Source organism: Vespula vulgaris, chromosome 24 (genome assembly GCF_905475345.1).
Source record: "Vespula vulgaris chromosome 24, iyVesVulg1.1, whole genome shotgun sequence".
In the NCBI taxonomy this organism is placed as follows: domain Eukaryota; kingdom Metazoa; phylum Arthropoda; class Insecta; order Hymenoptera; family Vespidae; genus Vespula; species Vespula vulgaris.
The window spans coordinates 3,173,441-3,196,144 of record NC_066609.1 but is presented as its reverse complement, the minus strand read 5'-3'; the positions used below and the strand labels follow the sequence as shown (position 1 = coordinate 3,196,144).

The following is a 22,704-nucleotide window of genomic DNA, read 5'->3' as shown; positions in this document are numbered from 1 at the left end:
AGTTTTAGCACCGTTTCCCGTTCGTTTTCAGATGCTTTTCACGTTCATTTACCAATACCAAGATGGTTTTCCTGGTACATACATACAAACATAGAGGAGGAGGAGCTTCTTGCCGAGAAGCTTTCACAAGAAATTAATGCGTCGCTCTCCGCCGTTACACAGTAGCGGCGACGATCGTTCGACTAGATACAGTCTCGCTCTTGGTCGTATTATCGAAAGAATTATTAATGGTAGATAAGAGCTCTAATGTCGCAGGTGCGTATCTACTACTGGATTCGCAGAAAGAGAGAGAGAGAGAGAGAGGAAAAGTCGAGAATATTCGATAAGATGTCGTTTCAACGTCTTTTATTGTTCTGTTATGGTTACTAACAAACTAGAAATATCAGCCATTGAATTGATTTTAATAAAATATCTCTTTTTCTAGTGAAAATATGTAATGCGTAAAAGGAAATTTATTATCTTCATTCATGATTACTTAATTTCAAAAAGTAAAAGATACGATCAACAAGCAAGCCAGTACATAATTATATGTTTATAAAAATACGTATTTATATGAATATCTTATCATTCGTTTTTACATGAAATTTTCCATTTGTAAATTAAGTTGGTTTTACTGGATGATACGTGCTGTTGGATCAAACGGAATAGCAGGTACAGGGTGTATGGTTAATTATGGACATTCGCCCTCCCCAAGAGTCAAGACATCGTCGTGTGACTTGTATCTGGCTTAACCGAACACGTCCTGACCTCGCTCTCACTTAACGAGGGGTCAGAGAGAGAGAGAGAGAGAGAGAGAGAGAGAGAGAGAGAGAGAGGAAGAGGAAGAGGAAGAGGAAGAGGGAGAGAGAGAGAGAGAGAGAGTCAATATGCTTAATCCCAATCGACTAACTGCATGGATCGGAGACGGCCGTCACTCGCGCGTCAAATTAAACATCGATTGACTTACTTTAGATAGAAGTAACTAAAGAGTGACGTTTGATCGGGATATAATCGGGTTTACATCGTTTCTCATTACGATGTAATCCGTTTGAATGTTTTAAAGTAGCCATTTTTTCTATTCGTTTTCATCCAATTGAGTAAACGAAAAGAATCCTTGAATTAGATCCCATAGTCAAGATCCAGTTCTCTTTTTTCATAAATCTTACGAGGCGTGATATTTACTTCTTTCGATCATCAAGTCAAATTATTATTTTGTTAAAAATAAAATAGAAGCGTCATAATATTTAATTGTTTCTCTCGCTACTCTTTTCTTTCGACTTTTAAGAAAATTATTTGCATATTGATTTTTTCAATGAAAGATACACAAAAGGGTTTAAAGATTTAAAATGTGAGTAATATTGCCAACGTCGAAAATCGAAATTAGATCATTCATATTTCATCATCATCAATTTTCTCAGCATCGCTCTAAATGAAACAAACGTTGATGCGGCTTGACATTTTCTATAAAAAAAAGTATTAACTCATGTATTACGAAAAATTATTAATTTAGGAGATATTACAAAAGAAAAGTCTTTAAATTTTTCGTAGCCGTTGGTGTAAACCTTTTAGTCCTTGTTTTAAATAAACAAAATAAAATCTACATAATTGTAATAAAAATTTAAATGATTCCATTATTTTTATGATCTTGTCATAAGAAGAACAGAAAGAGAAAGAAAAGAAAAAATAAAATTTAAACATTATTAATAAAATTGATTTTATTATAACAATATTATAGCAGTATTTAAGAATAGCAATAATAAAGAATAAATTATACTTGAAAACAGTTTTTATTTCAAGTCTCTATTTTATCCTTCCGATTTTTTGTTCCGAAATCATCTTTAAAAATTTTCATTTATAATTCGTATAGTACAGTTGTTCGTAATAATAATAATAATACTACTACTACTACTATTATTACTAGTAGTAGTAATACTAGGACCGCGTAAATTTTTGGAATTTATATAGGTCAGTATGTCACTAAGCCAATATGAATGAAATTATACTATATAGGTCAATATATCAAGGTAAGTATCTCCTATTTATATCTCCGGAACTAAGAGTCCTAAAGACTCCAATCTCTATATACCATATTAAAGGGCAGGATTTTCTGTATTTTTTTCAGCGTATTGTTAATAATTAACTAACAATTTGTTATAAACAATTTTTATAAACAAATACAAATTATAAATTCATCTTATTTTTCAAAAGGAAATTTCAGATCAAGGTTGCTTTTTTTAAAATTACATAAACTGATTAAGTAATTAATAAACAGATTATTTTTTTATTAAAGAAAAGTTTTTTCTACGTTATTATTAGCCATGTTTTCTGTTTACATGGGAATTGTTCAGAATTAAAAATCGTAGAGATTTGAAGCGCAAAGTATGTCTTTTACGCGTTTACTAACAAAAAAATTATTACTACTATATTAGGATCCCCTCCATATCGTACGACTTTAGTAAACAAAGTTTCTCCATATTTAAAAAATAAATAGAGCTATTCAAAGTGATCAAAGTTATTGGTCAACTGTGTATGTGTGTATGTGCGTGCGCGTATATATATACATATACATATATACTTATTTATTGTGTAAAAGCTAGAAAACGAGTGAATGGTAATAAAACATGTTGATATCAATGCAAATATTAAAATAATATCCCCTGTTCAGCTTGATCGTTCATCATGAATTTTTTTATGCAATTTACTATTCTCTCTGTTTCATACGCATCGATGTATACTCGGATAAAAAGAAAATAAAAAAAATGTAAAATAATGGAAAGATACGATCACGTGTTCGTTTATCGACCGACTTTGCTAATTCTACGCTGGCAATGGGAATTAATTTGTTAGCAGAAAATTTTATTTCTCGTTTTGCAAATGGAAAATTATTTTATAGCCTTTTATCTACGAGATTTCTAATTTTCTAACGTGTTTCAGTTCGATGATAATGAGTACAATGGTTTTATTTAATCCTTTGATTAGCATGTAAGTAACTTTGTTGTATGATTACATCATTTAAAAAAGTGTATTTTTCTTTGTTTTTTGTTTTTTCTTTTTTTTTCTCCTAATGAAATGAAGAATTTTCCATTATGAAACCTTTTATTCGGAGAGCTCCTTTTGTAATGAAATTAAGAATTTTCCATTAGGTCGATTATTTTAAATGTACTAATCAAATTAACACGTCTAATGTTATCTTCTAATTTTTTACTTTTGAAATAAACTTGTTTGTTTCATATTATCGTACACTTTATAACTTAAATATTTACTTTTGTAATAAATATTCTTCAAATTCACAAAAAAAAAACCATAAGCCATAATAATTATATAATAGATTTGTGAGCTCTACAAAGCGTATGCTATATGAATTAAAAGTCGCGTAAAAATGATCCAGTTGAAAACGTATTGAGTTTTCGATAGTTCACAATCTTTTTAATATCTATTTTACATTAATTAATCATCGTTATTATTTCACCTAGTACACATATTGCTGTAATATAAGTAGACTTCTATATTACTAATATTATCGAAAGAATTAATACCTACTGTTTTACATCATTTTTATGTTACATATAAGTAAAAACGAAAAGCAGAAAGAAATGAAGAAAAAGAGAGAGAGAGAGTAATACATCAGACGTTTTATCGTCAAGCTTTTTCGAAAGAAAAGACCACCTGCGCGTTCGTATTTCGTTGTTTTAATTCAACGTGTTTCCAGTAAAGCCCGTTCGTTCGTTTGTTCGTTCATTCGTCCAGTAGCAATGCGATTCTCCCTGCTACGACCAACGGTTCTTCGAGTTTATGATTTTTATTTGGTAAAGGGGCTGCCACCATCTCTCTCTCTCTCTCTCTCTCTCTCTCTCTCTCTCTCTCTCTCTTTCTCCCCGACGGCATTTCGTTTTCTATAGAATATATCCGCATGCGTTTTCTAGGCCGGTCACGAACCGTCTCTGAATTGTGACAATTAAAGCAAAAGAAAGTCTCGGTGTGTTATGGTGTGCGACTCGCCACTTTTCTCTCTCTCTCTCTTTATTTTCTATCCTGTTTCCTCGCTTCTCGAACCGCTGCACATGCGTGTTAATTTATTTTAAAATTCTGTGCGCGGATACGCCGACAAATAGAGAAAAATGAGAGAGAGAGAGAGAGAGAGAGAGAGAGAGAGAGAGAGGGAGAGAGAGTGAGAGAGAGAGAGACAGAGAGAGAGAGAGAGAGAGAGAGAGAGAGAAATGTTTCCTATTTCGTGATACGAAGAAGAAAGAGACGCGCAGAGTCGAGTCCTCGAGTTAATAATTATTATCTACGGTCACGTAAATACGAACTCTCGTTGCCCTTTCAAAAGTCACAGCACTTGGCCGGTCCAATGGTTAGATTGAATCCACTCCCCAGCATACTTGTCTCCCATTCTAGCTCCTTTGAAAGGCCTCTTTCTCAAACGACAATACTTTTAATCAGGAACGTGTCCACGAACGAGCATGTTGTCTCGCTGTGAGTCGAATTACGGAGTTGAATGTCAATTGATGAAGCTAAGAGGTCTCTCGAAGAAGCAAGAAAATAATCGAAATGAAACGAGTGTTTTCTCACGAAAGGATTTCCCTATGCAAATCAAGCAATTTTTTTTCGATTGTATTCCTCGTGATTCTAGAAATTATTGAAATTAGCTTCTTTCCTTTTTTATTTTATTCGTCTGGGAATTACGATAATAGAAAAAATAAAATTATGTTTTTATTTCCCTCCATATCTTTTCGGATGTCGGTACGATAAAAAAGTAATTTATTTGTTTATACTGTACCGAGTCACGCGTTCCTTCAAGGCTAATCCCCAAGCACACTCACCTGTCGTAGTAGTAGTCCCTGTAACAAAAAAGAGGAACGATCGATAAGTATAGAAAAAAAAGAAACACGTTAAGTTGGTTAAATTAGCTAAGTACACGCGATATACCATCTTAGATCATTCTAATAAACGCATGTAGCAATACGAGTGTCCAACTATTTCACGTTAGATAATATGTCGTTTAATGATTTTTAATAAATTACGGTAATTTTATATACTCGTTAACGATAGATATGTCGTTTAATTACTTCTACGTATCAACGCGAGTTGCATTTTGTTCATTTTATTAACGAAGAAAAGCTTGGTTCGTCTTAATGCATGCACGGTAATGATAAATTTCGAGCATAGGAAGAGGGGAAGGTAGAAAGGAAGGGAGGGAGAAGGACACGCGTTTATGACGAATGCTATGTTGTAATTGAAATGGGAATGATATATTGCCGTTCCCTATCAGATTCAACGCCGCGGCTAAATCGTCGAAGTCAATGTATCACCCAGCCTGTCGGAAATATCGATTATACGAAAAGGTCTCGAACGAAATTTGTCCAGGTTTGTTTCCGTACAAACTAATTGTCTTTTCTAATATCGATAACGCGCTAAGCGATTTTTCGACGTTACTTTATTGTACTTATTCGCTTACTTATTCGTCTGAAAAGATTTCTTTCGATTGGAACGAATCTCAAAGTTGTAACGCCAAAATATGAATTATTCTCCGTTGTTAGTTCGAACGACCGATAATAAGACTTTTATAGAATTTAGAATGGTTATTTTACAGAATTTAGAAACACATCACGGAGCCGTTTCCTTCTCCATCTTCTTTTTGTAAAAGCACGGAGAAATGTAGATCCTTGTAATAGTTTCAGTTAGGATGACGATTTTATCAGACACTTTAAAGCGCGAATGCGACGTTTGACTCTATGGACCTTCTGCGCTCGCTCTCTTTCTCTCTCTTTGTTTTTTCTTTTCTCTTATTTTTTTTAACCGGAACTTGGCGTCGAGATCACTCGTTTTCAACGAATAGAATATTTGATAAGCAAGTAGCGCATCTTTCAGGACTTTTAACGGTTTTTCTTGACCGACTACACTTTCGTTTATTTTAAAAAACGAACCATCTCGATTCATTTATGTTTTATCTTCTAAATTCTAATCGGAAGAGTAAATGCGATTTTTTCTGGAGATAAATTTTGTTTCTTTTTATTTCTTTTTTTTCTTTGTCTTTTTTCATTTAAAAAAGAAATGAAATGAATCGTTCGTAGCTACGGGGAATTTACTGACATTGGTAAAAACAACAATTTCAATCGTCTGGTGTCAATTCCAATCGAGCATTTTCCGGATTTCGCTGGCCAGGCATATGAATATTTCAATGTAACGAATTCGTCGGTTTCGTTGTTTATCGATCCCGTCTAGCCATTGGATTAAGTTTGCTCGCTTGAAAAATACTCGTATATCGACGTCTCTTCACTTATCGTTTCGTAAGTTCTTTTGAAAATGCAGACGATTAGATTTTTGAATAGATAGACACAACTCGATTACAGCTTTTATTAAATGTTTTCTCATAAACCTTTAGAGATAGTAATTTTTTAATCGAGCAGCAGCTATTAAGTATTACGTTCGATAAACGGTCTATTAACCGCGTAAGCGGCATTCTATACAAACGACGCTCCTTTTCCATTCTCTCCTTGCAAGAGAAAACGTGAGAGAGAGAGAGAGAGAGAGAGAGAGAGAGAGAGAGAGAGAGAGAGAGAGAGGGAGAGGGAGAGAGACAGATTTGTTGACGTTCGAAGGATGAATTCCGTAGGATAGAAGGAAAGCTTGCGAAAAGAGGAGAGGCCTGGTGCCAGAGAAAATTGGCAATTAACTTTGATTTCGTCTTTGCCATCATCGCAAACTTGATCCAATCTTTAAGCGAACCTTCGAAATTGTTTGACCTCCTTGACGATTAACGACGATTAGTGGAAGAACTCGAGAGATCGCGCAAAGTAATATTTCTTCAATTTTTATACAATCATTTTAATTATTGTGCGACGTAAAAAAAAAGTATAGTAGAATATAAAAAACTTTATAGGCCATTATTCGTCTTATCTTAAAGAATAAATTGAGCTACACTCTTATAAATTATTATTTGTTCCGAATTTATTGTTTATGTTATTTTTATATAAAGAAGAAATATTTTAGATAGAGATGATATCTCGTTTTATTTTAAAAATAGATAACACAAAGTGTATTCTACACACATACACACACATCCTAGATATAACACATGTGCGTGTGTGTGGAAAGCAGAAAATAGATAACGAGAGTTAATAGAAAACAGATAAATTTAATTGACAAGACAACGTTACGTTTTATCTTTGATCATGAGTGGCTGTTATAAATATTCATATTTCCTTAAAAGAACAAAAATAACAAAGTGATCGACAAATGCTAATTTATAAATGTTTACATATATAGCTATAGCATTTGATTATGCTACAAGACAAGAATTAGAACTATTTTTTGTATTATGTTTTTTATTTTAATACTCTTTGAATATTAATTCATTCAATTTGATAATGAATACATTGGCAGTTAATGGCTGCTATTTTTAATTCACACTTTTTTCTCGTGCTGTTTTTTATATAATTTAAAATCCTTAGAAATTGCACAATTTCGATCGATGGAGGTATACATCCAAACAGATATTAGCAAGACTTATCCAAAGAAAGAAACTATAGTTGAGAGAAAAAAAGAGATCAACAAATGCGAATTAAAACGAACAACGAATTCTGCGATTATCGTTGTCACGTTCCGTAGGAAAAAGAGAAGGAGAGAGAGGGGGGGGGGAGGAGAAGCATATAGATTTATGATTATCGAAACGAAAACTCCCTCAAAATATTGGCCTTTGTCAACGAGCAAAGTATTTCTTGTATTATTGTCTCTTATGTGATATAACGCGTGTCTCGATACAATACAGAATAGATGAATTTTTTTAATGCTAGAATTACAATAGGATATTGATCATTAGGATCAATAGATATAGATTTAAAATAGGTGGCATTTATTTTAAATCTAGCGTTAAACTTTGCCAAAGTTTCTTTCAACGGTGACAACATTTAAAAGAAAGAAAGAAAGGAACGAAATAGCGACAATATGACGTCAAAGTCAGAGGAATAAAAACAAGAAAAAAGAAAAACAAAAAAAAGAAAATGGCCGACGCCCGAGAGATCGAGCCAATTTTCGTAGTAAAAAAATGGACTCGCAGGCACGAAGCGAGCCGTGACAGAAATTGAAAAAGCGTGCACGACCGCCGAAAGCTCCAACGAGATTCGCGATGGTACCGGGGGGACGGAAGGTACAAGGCTGGTCGGAACGAAGCGCGCGCGCATTTTAAAAACCCGGAACGTCGAAATCCGAACGGTCACGCGTATCGAAAAATGATGCCGCAATTACGGTGGTAGCATGCCACGTTAGACTTTTTGTCGACGAAACTTCCGGACGGTTTTACGCCGGTTACATTTTTCATTCGGAAAAATTTTCTCCCAACGGCAAAGCCGGGATTATTGATTGACGGTGTCGCTACCGGTCCTTTCGTTCGTTTTCAAAATTTCGCGCCAAGTGAATTTCCAGCCAAGTGAATCGTTCGTTTTGCCCTCTTTTATCTTTACATTGCTCAACGGAGTTCACTCTTTCTTTCTATTCCTTCGATTTTCTTCTAGCTGCAAATGAAATTTAAAAAGGAGTGTACGAAGGCACGCCTGTTTCAAAAGCAAAAAGAAAAAGAAAAGAAAAGAGGCAAAATATACGACGCATACCATTTAAAACTAAATTGTGTGACCGGTGAACTCGACGAGCATTTTTTTATTCCGTATAGCTCATTATTAAATTAACCATAAATTCATTTATTCATGATATTCTCGATAGACAGGTATATCGAGTTATCGTTAATAACGCAGGAAGAACGATCGATAACGCACGAATTGAAATGGCGTTATCGGCCTAATGGCGCCATCGCCTCCTCGTAATTACATGTTCATTTTTATGTCAACCGACTTAATTGAATCATATTATATATTTTTTAATATTTTACAAAAAGATCTCGAACAACAACGTGGCCTGTGCGTTCTTGCAACATCGAAAGCGAATAATCCCGTCTCTATCGTATCTAATATATATTACGCATCCGTGTTTGAAGTGTCTCTCTTAAATCAAAAAGATCTATGAAAGCAAAATCCAACCTTCTTCGAGTTTATCTTTAAAGTAGATCCAAGTAGTAGAACCAGGAGCAGTATTGTTCTTTAGCGTTAAAATAGTTAAACCGTATCTATAGGGAGTTTCGAGTTTTCGACTTTACAACGGATTACGTGGGTTATGATTCGCGAGGGTGCGACCGAACGTGGTATCGAGTTAAAAGAGACACAAAGAAAAGCTTTGAAAAGTCAAGTACTCTTTGCTTTCAACCGTAGAATTTTGGAACGATACGCACCGAATGCGAAACATCTGTTTTCGCTTTTTCGCGAAAAAATAACGCGACCCTTTTCATACTCTCAGCCATTTTCTCTGGCAACTCATAGTGATAGAGAGAATGACGCGACCCTTGATCCTGGCACATTATCGACAAACTACAGGGACAAAGGGACACTGATAACAAAAGAGACGGACGACATCGAGCGGGAAAGTAGAAAGAGGTCGTAGTCGTACGGACGAACGTTGGTATCGCCTCAAGTACCTATACTTTTTCATTGGTATGTGCCATGTATATGATGTACAGGGTGACCTACGATCCCTCTTATTCACCTGGAAAGTTACCATCATATTATCATAACCAAAAAGTACATTACCTTAAGGCATTATTTATCAGACGTTTTATTGCATATCCAATGTATCCAATAACTATTCGCGTTAATCATTTTTAAACTATTTCTTATTTTTCTTTGTCAAAGAAAAAAATCAAACTGTTAGATAAAAATTATTTATGATATGGCCAACTAATCTTTAGTTCAGAATTATAAAAGATTGTTTGAAATTAATGAAAAAGGAATGTCTTTGAATTTAACCAATTTCCGATTGATCAAGAGTTGAACGGTTCACCCTGTACATGACATAGACCTATACTGTATACAATATGCGTGCAAGAGAGAGAGAGAGAGAGAGAGAGAGAGAGAGAGAGAAAGTGAGAAGGATGCGCGAATCGATGTTTTCTAGCTGAGTTCAGCGCGAACGTGATTTTCGAGCACTCAAGCGAAGTGGAGAATGGTGTCCACAGCACGTGCCTCTGGGCTAATCCAGGCATCGTCATTCCCGTCTGAATACCGCCCTCCTAGTCCTATCCTCTTCTACTCCCCTGTTACGGTATATCCTGTGATTCCTGCGGGGCACGCAACGCTCAAATGGAGAAGGAAAGAACTTTTCGTTGCTGATCGCGTTTCCTTCGGAAAACAGTTTGTGGTGATATTGGTAGTGATTCGGAAAGAAGAGAAGTTGACTGAGAAGGTCAATTTTCTCTCTTCCTCTCTCTCTCTTTCTTCTACTCCTATGTCATAGTTTTTCTCTTCTTTCCGTACCTTCGACACACTTGTCTTACACTAAATACGTGTACCATTATTGACCCTTTGTTCCTTTATTTGGACTGTGCGCGTCTGTGTGTATGCATTCGCCTTCTTGCCTCGAGAAAAGTAGGATTCGAATTTAATTAGGAAGGGATCCGGATTTTGAAGTTACCTTCGGGGCTAACCTTGAGCCTCTCACATCTTTGTTTCCTCTTCTTTTTCTTCTTGATCGCGAGCGATTAATCCAAAGGATCGTGACTGCTTTCTTTTTGGACTTCTTACCGGGCGTTTAATTGAAAAAGTATTTATCGCGTTCTTTTTTCTTCTTTTTTGCTCTCTCTTCCCTCCCCCCTCTCCTCATCTCATTAATATCCTGCGGTTTTTATCGTTCCAAATGATTTTTCATCCTTTCCCAATTTGATTTCGAGAATAGCAATACTAATCTCGGTAGACAAGACGTTAGAAATTCGCCAGTTATACCACCCTTTCTCTCACTTATTTCACTCCTCCCCCCAACTTCGTTAAACGTCTTTTGCTTTCGCGACACGTACCCTGTTTGAAGCGTGAAAACCGGAGATAACGCTAGAAATCCTCTGGATATCCTAAAATTGCTTCGAATGCCATATACGTTTCTCTCTTATACACGCCGGAAACGCACTTGGAATATTTTCGCGACGCGCGTCTCTCTCGCACACGCCTCGATGATACTCGATACAAAATACTTTTCTTCGTTCTCTCAAACTCCGTCGTGTTTATTCTGTCACGTGGATAAATCATCGTTCTTTGGTATTGGGGAAGGAGGTAGAAACGCATAATAAAACGCGTTTGCGTAACTGTGCGTTTTTTTCGAATCGATCTAGAATCGTTCGGATAAAACGATTTATGCTGCTACGTAATTACAGTAGGAGTAGACATTCCGCTGATAGTTACGATCGCAAGGATCATATATCGTAAAGAAACGTTTTCTAAATCCCTATAATAGGCAACGTTTCATACTTTGCTGCTAGTTATGATCGACCATCTATCGGAAAGAAAGTTGTTCAAGCCTCTATGATAGATAACACGATCGTACACGTCTACGACAAAGAACCTTAATATCTAAATACGGGGGACTTGAGAAGTTTCTTACGCTCGTAGCAGCAATTATCGACGTAATTATAGACGGTACCTAAATGAACGTTATCGATAACGATAAGATAATAATAAACGAGTTCTCGCTTTTTTCCTCTTTTTGCAAATTTTACAGCTGGATCTTCATCGAGGAGAATGCAATTTTCGAGAGTTCGAAGTTCATGCATATCCAAGTATCCACGTCCACCTTCTATTTCGCTTTCGCGAGATAGAAGCACGAGCGCAATTATCGCTGAGTATTCATCAATCCGGTACCGTTTCCAAGTCGAAATCCCTAGGCGATGCCACGCGCGAATTCGTAGAAACTGACGTACGTCGGACAATATTGACGCGGCTGCCACAGGAGAAACTACTTCTCGCACGTTGCACGTGTACACACTAACGAAACCGCCAAGCGGAAAATTAACTCTTTGGTGAGATTGCTCGAGCCGTCGAATCGAAGAGAAATCGTTCTTGAAAGATCAAGATTATAAACCGTGTGTTATTTTTTATATGCCAGTTGGTTTTTGTACTCGCACACTACAAACATATAATGGATCGATTAAACTTGGGAAAAAAATGAAAAATCAACTGTTTTACCTATAATATATTATATATATAAGCGCGCAAGATAAAACGGTTATATATGTGTGTATATATATGTATTGTCAATTACTTTAGATACTTCCATTATCATATTAATTAAACGTGCACGGTCGATGACCGCGATTCTCTCTCCATCCTGCAGAAAATAACATCGACGAGACAAAAGACATTCCTTTATTGAAACGCGTCGCCTCTCCGTCCGACGAAAACTGAATCGCTCGATTCTCTTCTTATCAAGAATCAAAAGGAATTAAGTAAACCGAGAAGGAAGCCGAGATTTAATCGTCGTTCGCGTTCACAGACTGACGTACTATCTGCGAAATCTCTATGCTAGCTAAATATAATGCCTCTTTCCCTCTCTCCCTTTTTCTGTCCTTCTCTTTCTGCAAGCGACCTTAGAGCCAACAAATTTCCAACGAAAATGTCGCTTATATCTCGTTCGCGTATTTCCTTTTCATAGCTGAGAAGGAACTCTCATCGAATCGAGTCTCTCTCTTTCTCTCTCTCCTCCATAGATGTTCATGAAACGCAAACACAAACACGACGTGGAAAATCGAATTTTCTTCTCGATCGCCGATGCATCTTTCGGACCTTTTTCCTGAAAAGGAAGAGATGGGGAACGAAAGAAATATAGGATGGAGTTTATTTTTTACGAGAGCAAAAGTCTAGTATGAAAAAGGAAGTTTAAAAATACGGAGCATCTTTGTAATAGGTATGGAATAGATATAGGATCCGGCCGTGATCGCGGACAAGGTTTTATTGCCGATTGAACGAGACGGAGAAGACGAGGATGTTCGCGTGGTACTACCTTCGAGTCCTACTAGACAGGCCACGCGAGCACAAACAGCTTTCTATTTCTCTCTCGTCATGGACAACTATGGATCTCTGTCTCTCTCCCTACGAGCCCCTAGCGAAACACCGAAGAGCATATTTGCAGACCAGTCGAGCGAGTTCTATCAACATTTCGGTATCGTTAACGTTCAATTATGTGATTATTGAGAGGAGGCTCGAAGCATCTATGTGGACTTCTCTCTCTCTCTCTCTCTCTCTCTCTCTCTCTCTCTTCTCTCTCTCCCTTTAGCTACCTCCGCGTTCCTCTTCGATGGACGCGCTCTTGAAACGATCGACACGTGTCTTTGTTCATGAGGTTTACGGGCAGAGGGCACGGCAAGTCCCTCCTCGAAACGTTCCCCTATCCTACCCTGGCCGAGGATGCTGTTAAAACGCGATTAAATTGCTTTTCGCTCGAGTGATTGCTCGAGCGATATTCGATGGTCTATGAAGATGTCTACGTTTCGTTAAACGTTTTCAAATTCTTCTATCTCGAGGAAAAAACTCGATGAATAATTTTCTATATCAAGAGAATTTGATATTTGTTTTCATAATGATTTTAAAAAGGGCACAAATGTTGCGTATAATATCCTGATTCCATACATTGGTCAACGATCGTTATTAATAATATAATGAAAATAAATTAATTATGCCGGATAAATGGACGGTAATGTTATAAAGTTGTTAATCCTTTATTCTCGATACAGGAGATTCCAAATAATAAACGAAATAGAGCGATGGTATGGAAAATGTAATGTTTGACATTAATTATACGTACATATACGACTGATGAACATTGTTTAACGCGTTGACTGCCGTGAAAGTCATCGATGAATATCCATTGGTAATAATTAAAGCAGAATCTCGGGAGTATTATTTGTGTAGATGATTAATTAAATCTTGAATTTGAAATGATTAAAATGGACATATTTATAAATAGATAATGGCGTAGAGAAGATTTTTCACTTTGAAAGGATTTTAGTTGGGATTTTCTACTACTATCTCTCGTTTGAAAGATACACCTTTTGATAAATCGCCGATCGATACTTTGGCTTTAATTTCGAACGAACGAACGAGTGTTCAATGTCGAACCGAATACTAAGAATTTATTTAGGTCAGAGATACCTTTACGCGACAGCTGTTAAAAACGCATCTGTTTGCAATTGACACGACGAGTTGAATTCTAAGAATTTATTTAGGCCAACGATCTTTCTACAGGTAGGCTACATATCGAAAATACACCTTTTCATTATTTATTGCAGACCCACATTCTGAGAATAAATCTATATCTCTGCAACGGCTGACAAAAATATTCGGGTGTGACACACATTGTATCACAATTTTAACAACAATTAATTACACATTTAGTCCTTTTTAAAAAAGTTTTCGATAAAACATTCATTGAATTCTTCATTGACATTTATCCATGCTTGTTATAAATATTATACTATACAAAATTAAAAACGGAAGCTTTTTAACGTTATTGTTCGACGTATGTTCTTATGAGATCCCGTTACCAAACTATAGCAAATGATATAGGAAAGTGATGATATTAAATTTAACGTAATATTAACTGTACGCGTGTCACTAATCAATGTTGTTTAACACATAGTCGGGGCCTACCGAGTTATGCTGCGGTTTGTGGTGGACCGAATGTTATCGAGCTACGCGTATTCGGGATATGAATAGCAGGGAGAAGGAATGATCGTGCATGTGTGTGTGTGTGTGAACGCGTGAGCGCGCGTCACTGTACGCGCATACATATCTCCTCGCCGTTCCTACCGTGAAATTAGATATTACTCGGACCGTATATCGGTTCGTTTAATTATCGCCTCACCTTGCGATTAACCGTGCTTAACGCGACTCGTTATAAACGCAATACGCAAATCCACGAGAAGAGGAGAACGCGTTCTCGCCATGAAATTTTCTACTCGCTTATTGCGAAGATGTGTCCGCGTGCGTGCTTGCGATTAGTCCTCGAGATAGCTATGGTCATTTAATTAAAATTGTATCGTTAGCGCGTGATCTCGTTATAACTACGTTCGATCCTCGAGCGTTCTCCTATCGAGTCAAATTCTCATTCCCTATGATATCCTAATTTTAATCGCATTCGATCGTATATTTCATATCGCGTTTGATTTAATCTCGATACTGTTTCGCTGCGTATAATTTTGCATAGAATCCAAATTCTTTCTAATCTTTCCTCATTCGAGCAATGTTTCATATTTATAATCGTAGCGTTTTGTAACGTGTCCCATTTATAACGACATTTAAATTCGGTTAATATAAATCAAATATGATAATATTCTTCGATCGAGAAAACTTTCTCGGACGTTCTTGTGTAGAAACGTCGAAACGTATAATTTCGATGTTTCTAATCTGAAAGGAATCAGTGGGAGGAAGAGAGTGGTAATAAAGCTTGCGTGATATCAACGGCGATAGAAAAGTTGAGACTGCTAAACGATCCTCCTAGTTCGCTTATCCGCCGGTATATGTAAATGTTGACGTGTTTCCTGCTGGAAACACGCACGTTAGCCAGCAACTCTCTACGTGTACACGCTCGTGAACTTACACACTCGCTTCTCAAAAGGAAAGTCGTGTTATCTCATGTAAATCTTCACGGTGGCACGATAAGCGTGAATTTCACCGCTTGCTTATTAATATTTATGTCTGCTATGCGAGTGTATGCGTTAGGATGAAAGTATAACTGAGCGTAAAGAGAGAAAGAGAAAGAGAGAGAGAGAGAGCGAGGGGGGGAGGGAGGGAGGAAGGTAGAAAGAGAGAGGGAGAGAGAGAGTAACAGAAGAGTTAGTAGGTTGTACAGGTTGTTACAAAAATGTCTAGTCAAACTTCAAAATATCTTGGCAATCCTTCTAGAAAAAGGATTCATCATTTAACTTCACGATGATCGATAGTTTGAGATTTAGTTTGTAACCATCTATTTATACCGCATCGGAACTGATAGGAAGTACGTCACAGGATGAACTTAAATATACATGGTGATCCACTTTGATCGATTTACTTTAAATGGAATTGCATTTACTATCGAGTTTCGTCTCATCACACTAATATCTATAAGCATCCAACAATCAATTGACGCAGTCGAAAAGAAAAAGAGAAGAAAAAATACTATATATATATATGTATGTATGTATACGTAATACTCTCGTCATTGAGTAGACACGATTACCACATAAGTATCGATTCTTGCTTAGGAGAAAGTAAACCAATTAAGGGATTTTGTTTCCAGGAAAGAGAAGGAAACATAGTGGCAAGTTTCGAAATACGATTGGTATATTAATATACTTCTCTCTCTCTCTCTCTCTCTCTCTTTACCTTAAGCCATTCAACGAGCAAGGGACTGTAGTCTTTTATAGTCTGAGCTGCTCCAAGGAGGATACGATGAGAGGGGAGGAATATTAGTCAGCATTGATACTAGGTGTTCCAAACACCTTTCCCAAATCGATACGCTCTGCTTTCGAAGCAACTATCTGTAGCCGTTAATTATTCTTATCCGTCGTTCATATAAATTAATCTAACGTATGTGTGTATCTTGTAAATGGAATAAATGGATTGGGTCGTGTCTATTCTTGCGCGCGAATTCATTGTTATTGTTAATGATTACTATGTTTATTTGGAGAGTCTCAATTTGTCTTGTTTAAATCAGGATCATAAAGTATTCACGATAAGGAGCAATTAAGATCATATCCGTGCTCTTGTTAACATCTTTTACGATCCACTTTCCCATCTCGAACAGTCGAAAGAAAAAGTCAGCGAGCGTAGGGACGCGAGAACAGAATCGTTTAGTGGATAAGAACGAGGAAGGTTGTTCACGAAGAGCAATTAAGCTTGCTCTTCGCCTTCCTCGCGAATTCTTTCTTCGCGTTCACGTTCCTTCCTTTTGAATCTTCCAAAGCACGAATAGCTTTTTGTGCGCGTCGTTTAACAGCTTCCCCGTTGTACAGCGAAATAAGATGAGAGATAAAGAGTAACAGTGGAGTAGATGCGGAGGACGAAGAGGAAAACGCGATGCGCCGGTTTACATCGTATCAGAGTGTTTTCAGCACTGACGGGAAGAAGACGAGTACCGTAAAGGAGAACGGAGAAAGGGGAGAGGTGGATGTGCTCGCCTACCGGAAAGGAAAGTGGTCCGGTTAAGGCATTAGTTTTGTCTCGGGGGAGAAAGCCGACCGTACTAAAATACCTATACCATTGGCCATATTACTCGCGCCTACCTTCGTTAGTTCTAGGTCAAGAGCATTAGTGGAGATTATCGAGTCCCCTAGGCACGACCGCCGATGAACGGTAGGATCGTTTCTGACCCACCTGAAATATTAATCCCTTGGCTATTATACTGGCAACCGATCGTTTTGTTGATCGTCCCAGAGTGCCAATATACATGCACTCCTCCGGTATCTCATTCTTTCTCATTTTCGAGACTGATCGATTAATGTTGAATCGAACGAAAGAAATTCATTCGTTCGGTCGTTCGTACGCATCTACGTTTTTAATATCTCCGACGCCGAGGTGCTTTTAAAGAAAGAACTTTTGAATCGGCCAGTAGATTCGGCAAGGACCGTGCGCAACAGAGTGCCAGCTGGATAATGGTGCGTGCCAGTGACGTTAATTATGTCCACGCCTCACCCTCTCTCTCTCTCTCTTTCTCTTTCTCTCTCTCCCCTCCCCAAACTACCTATCCTCTTTGCAAGTATAATTTTTAAATGTTCCCCATCCGTTATGCTGCGGACACGCATACGCATTAAAATATTGCGCTTAATATGCAAATTTATTTGCCGTAAAGCGGCGAACGGCATTTGCATCTTCGACTGGAATCGAGTTTGCCAGATAAAACGCGTCTGTTGGTATTTGCGTTCGCTCGAGGTTGAAATGAAAATATATACGTGCCTATATCTAGTTGCTCGTACGGTCAAGGAAATTTCCCTTTATTTTACAATCTTCATCGACGAGTAACGACCGAGCGAATGAGAGAAATGAAATCGAGATTGATGGTTATTCGTTCTTCGAATCAATATATGTTTATACGTTAATCGATCATATTTTACTAGGACGAGCTTTCGAAACGAAATATTGTCGTTTTTCAGTTTTTCAAATTACTTTCTTCCGTAAAAAGTGGAACCACCTTCTTCTTTTTACCGTAGAAATACTTCGCGCTCGTCGGACCAACCGTAGAAAATTACAACGACGAAAATCACCTGGAAGACGGGATGAAAGGTAGGAAGCTTTGAGCGGCCGTAGTTCTGAAAATCGTTGCGAAACTGCTTTCTCAGCGGGCGGGAAGGCTGATAGGCAGTCGAAGAGAAGACGAGAATGACGAAATGGGAATAGGAGGAGGAGGATGAGGTAGGATGACGAGTACGGAGAGCCGAAGAGAAAAGAAGGAGAGGAAGAGAGGGGGAGAGAGAGAGAGAGAGAGAGAGAGAGAGAGAGAGAGAATTGAAAGAGTAAAAAAGGTGTGAAGAACTTGCTCGCAAAAAGGGTATCGACGTTTCCCACGATGCTATCTGTCGCAGACATCTTACGGATAATGCATCAGCCGCTGGAAGATATGTTTTCCGCCTCCTAGTTCCTCTCTTTCCGTCTCTCTCTTTTTTTATATTCGGAAAAAGAAAGAAAATGTCAACTTTGCTTCTTTACTTTATTTTTGTCCATTCGATGAAAAATTCCTTCGATATTATTGTCTGTTAATAGTAAAAAAAAAAAAAAAAGAAAAGAAAGATAAAAAGGAAAGAAAGAAAAGAATAACGAGTAAAAAAAAGAAGCGCGTAAATGACGAAAGAGTAGGAAACAAGGAGACATCGGATCTGCTCGATATCGAGCTACATCACTGGCTCCTCGCGTATCGTCGGTTTTACTACTGCGAGTAGTAAGCAGACGAGTCGAGTAAGACGAAATGGTTCGCTATCGCGCCGCCTCCGACCGTTTACGAGCGAGAGAGTGTATTCAAAGAAATGCATATTATCGTAAAATCTAGGATGGCAGATATATTCACGTTAGAAATGGCTTCTATCTCGTTACGATTCTATGTGCATCGAGTTGACACTTTCCAAGGGAAATTCTTAAAATTTCTTTCATAATTAATTAATTTGCGACGAACGATCCACGTTGCTGTCGGAGTTACGATAACTTTCTCGATTATCGTAAATTTCCATGAAATTCGTTTTCTAATACGATAGTAAGTGAACGCGTTCAAGTGATATAACTCGATGTATCGACGAACACCAAGTTTGAAAGTAGAAAAGGAAAGTATTTGATAGAACGTGTGCCGTTTCGAATAAAAGCAAGGATAGGCGAGATGGAACGTCGTTTAACGGTACGAAACGAACGCGTATCCCGCTTGGTCTCGCTTTAACGTCGAAGGATGGAGTATTTTCAGGACGAATACCACGAGGGAGTGCAAAAGTTTTATTCGATCTTTCTTCCTTCATCCTTCTCCTTTTTCTCCGGTAGGTCCATCCCTTTTTCACCCACGTACCACTCGAAGCTCCGGGCTAGCTACGAATTTCATGATGCCTCGGACGTGCAGTTATTTCCTAGATACCTACGTGTTCGACTATCAGACACACGCGCAAGCGCGTCGAGATCGCGTGGATATTCAATACGTATTGTATTGTACATACACACGTGTATACGTGGATTGCGAGCCATATACCAGTATGGGTCTTCTAAGCTTCCTTGCATATGCTTGTTCTCTCTCTCCCTCACTCTATCTTCGCACACGGCAATGACGAACACAATAGCCCGTGTGGCGATTTTACCGTCAAGTGCTTTCCTCGTTCTCGTACCGAGCAGAAGACAATTCAAACGGCGGTTGTGTGTCCCGAGATGCCTCGGTATTAAATGACGCGACGGTATAAAGCTGGCCGGTGCTTTTGCGAATCGCTCGGAATACATGGACGTGCGGGGAGACGAGGAGGGTCACCTTATTTCCTCGATCTTATGGTGTAATAGAGATAGAGAGGAAGAAAGCTGGATATCGAACGCTGTTGCGAACGAGCGAACTTCGATTTAGGGCGTATCGATAAAAAATAAGAAAAGTAAGAAAATTTTCTAGCGAGGAACAATGATTTTCCTAACAGATAACGAAGATAAAATAGATCGAATTCAGAAGATGAAACGACCGAAGAAAAGTAGATCCTCGTATTCTAACTCCCCTCGCTAAATATATTGCATATTCCTTAGTTAATTCTCTCGTAGTTTAGTTGTTTAGTCGTTAATATCGCGAGAACGTCTGGGATTTAGCCTCGTAATTTTGATGATCCACTTTACGGTCGCGTAGTAAATTCATAAAGCTTTGATTAGAGGTCACCAACGTGTTAACTGCTTGCAACGTTTCACTGTGACTTCTCAACCCTTTGGGACGCGTGTTGCTCTACGTTTTTCGTTTCAAGTAACTCGTATTAATTAGTCAATAAGTCAACAGGATTATATGAAACGTTATACGTGTTAGCGTAAAGAAAGGTTCGCGTCCTTTTCCGGAGGTACGGAAAGTACAGCAGGCTGCATGACAATGTTCTCGTAACGTCCGTTTAATCTCCCAAGGATTAAATTTATGTAGAGGAATGCGTCAATACGCTTCGCGGAGTCAACATTATCGTTATCCAACGTATCAATAATAAACATCGATGAATCAGGATCGGCTTAAAAGACTGCATTCATCGATGCACATATGTGCACATTATTTGCGTACGTACAAGAGAGAAAGAGAGAGGGAAAAAGAAAACAATGATCATTCGGGAAGATAATTTATGAAGCAAACTCATGGAGCTAATTCGTAGGAAGCTTATTCGATCGTTTCTTATCGATATGTATAAAAAATGCTGAAAAATCATTTTGAAAGGGAAAATATAATCTTTGCCTCGGATATCAGAATCAGAGTAGTATCATATAAAGAGAGCCTTTCGTAGAGCGTACACGTCGTTTTGTTCTCTCCTACATTCACGGTCACGTATTTCCAGTAAAACACGTCTTCGGTTGGCAGCGAGAGGCTTTCGGTCGAAAGTGGAAGAGCTTAACGACGTGAGAGACGCGAACGAGCCGAGAGTTTAGCGTTTGTTTCGCAACGATCTGTTCTGCTCTCGTTACCAAAAAGAAAGAAAGAGAGTGGGTTTATTCTCGGATAAGGCCACTTTTTTCTCCCTCCCTCTCTTCCTCTCTCTCGCGCGCGAAAGGCGAGAAGAGGATTTATGCGCTGGCTGTGACAAAGTTCTCGATTCCGTGACGCAAAGCTGTGGATCCACGTGATCCTACTGACTAGATGGCAACGTGTATAGCGGAGCGACTCTATCGTTTCCTTTCTCTCTGTTTTCTCTCCGTTTAGTTTTTCTTTTGGCAAACGATTCTCCTTGAAAATCGTATCACGTCGATCCCTCAGAATTTCTCTCGGCGTTGTCAAAATATTTCTCAACGAGCGAGTATGATTAAAAATGAAGATCGGTCAAACTTACCAATCGTTCCCAGTTTTGGTAACATTCTGACGCTTTCGGCCGGTCTGATGAGGTTTCGGCTCGGCTACCATATTGACGTCTGAAAGCAAACGAGAGAGAGAAAGAGAGATCTATAGAATTTTGTTCCATAGAGGGAAGTTTAAAATTAGTTTACATGTATATCGATATAGAGAACTATACAGAGAACTCGTTTTCATACTTATGTAACGCGTCAGACATGGAAAATGGAATAATGGCGAGGGTAATTAATACCGGCTGACGTTATCTCGAACGTTTGAAAATTCTCTTCGTCATTGCGACGAACGTGTGTGCGAATGCGCGCGAGATCCTTAAAACCGACGCAAATGACCGAAGCACGACTATTACGAGAAGAGGAGGACGTTACCGTTGGCGTAGACGATGTTTTACCGGATTCTCATTTCATTATGAAATAACGTGTCGTAGGAAGCGCGATAACGTGGAAATACTCTTCTTCGCGTAGGAGAACGCGAACGGTACGGGCCGGCAAATTAATAAAGTGCAAGGACGACAGGAGCGCTTGAGAGTTTCTGCAAACAGTTATTAATTTCGTCCCTTTGAAACGCGATTGTGTACCGTCCTCGCGGAGATACCACTAAGGTGGATAATGGATGCGCTCAAGTGATCAGAACGGTTGAGCCATTCTGTCAGCGGAATATCCTTTTCCGTGGCGAGTATCCCACGAGAAAAATAAATGACAGAGAAGGTATAGGTATGGTATATGTATATAAAGGGTGATACAGATTTTACCGATTAAAATTTCTTACTTAGAGTTTTAAAGATAAAGGAATGAAGATCCCTTCTACACGTAAAAACGACGAGATCGTTTGGCCATTCGAGCATATCTCAAATGACTAATCGTTCACCGTCTTTTTTTAACGATAACTTTTATTATATCTCTCAAATAAATACCATCGTAAAGATAGATCGTTAAACGCATACGTAATATCGTTTCTTTATCCTCCCTCGTAGAGGACGCTAGAAAATTTCGAGTGAAAATATCTTGAACACCCTGTACACAATACGTATACCTATATACACGCTGATCCATTTAAATCCGCTTTTCATGCAATCTCCCTCATTAAATCGTCCTCTCCTCCCTCTTTCCCATCTTATTCTCTTTTATGGCTATCATCGATTATGATCCTCACGCGGTAAATACCAAGTAAAACGGTATTTTTGAAAGTTAAGGATCTCAAGCGTTGACCTAATTTTTTCTTTCCTTGATACTCGCCAAAGACAGATAGATCTCTTATCGTGTTTGACTTCAAATGAATTCGTATTTACCATCGTTTCAACTTTGCGTCTCGTTCGATGAATGACACGGGTTTCTAAGTTCGCTATCAACGAAT

The 22,704-nt window shown here is 38.1% G+C and overlaps 1 protein-coding gene across 8 annotated transcripts in view; it reads right to left on the bottom strand.

The window, feature by feature from the left end:
- LOC127071942 (uncharacterized) overlaps positions 1-22,704 on the bottom strand; it is a 204,183-nt gene that overhangs the window by 19,001 nt on the left and 162,478 nt on the right. For all 8 annotated transcript variants that reach the window (XM_051011802.1, XM_051011803.1, XM_051011805.1 and 5 more), the window contains 2 exons: positions 21,335-21,413; positions 4,803-4,820 (listed from right to left, as the gene is read on the bottom strand). In XM_051011802.1, the coding sequence (XP_050867759.1) occupies positions 4,803-4,820; positions 21,335-21,413 (97 nt within the window). The remainder of the gene's footprint in view (positions 1-4,802; positions 4,821-21,334; positions 21,414-22,704) is intronic.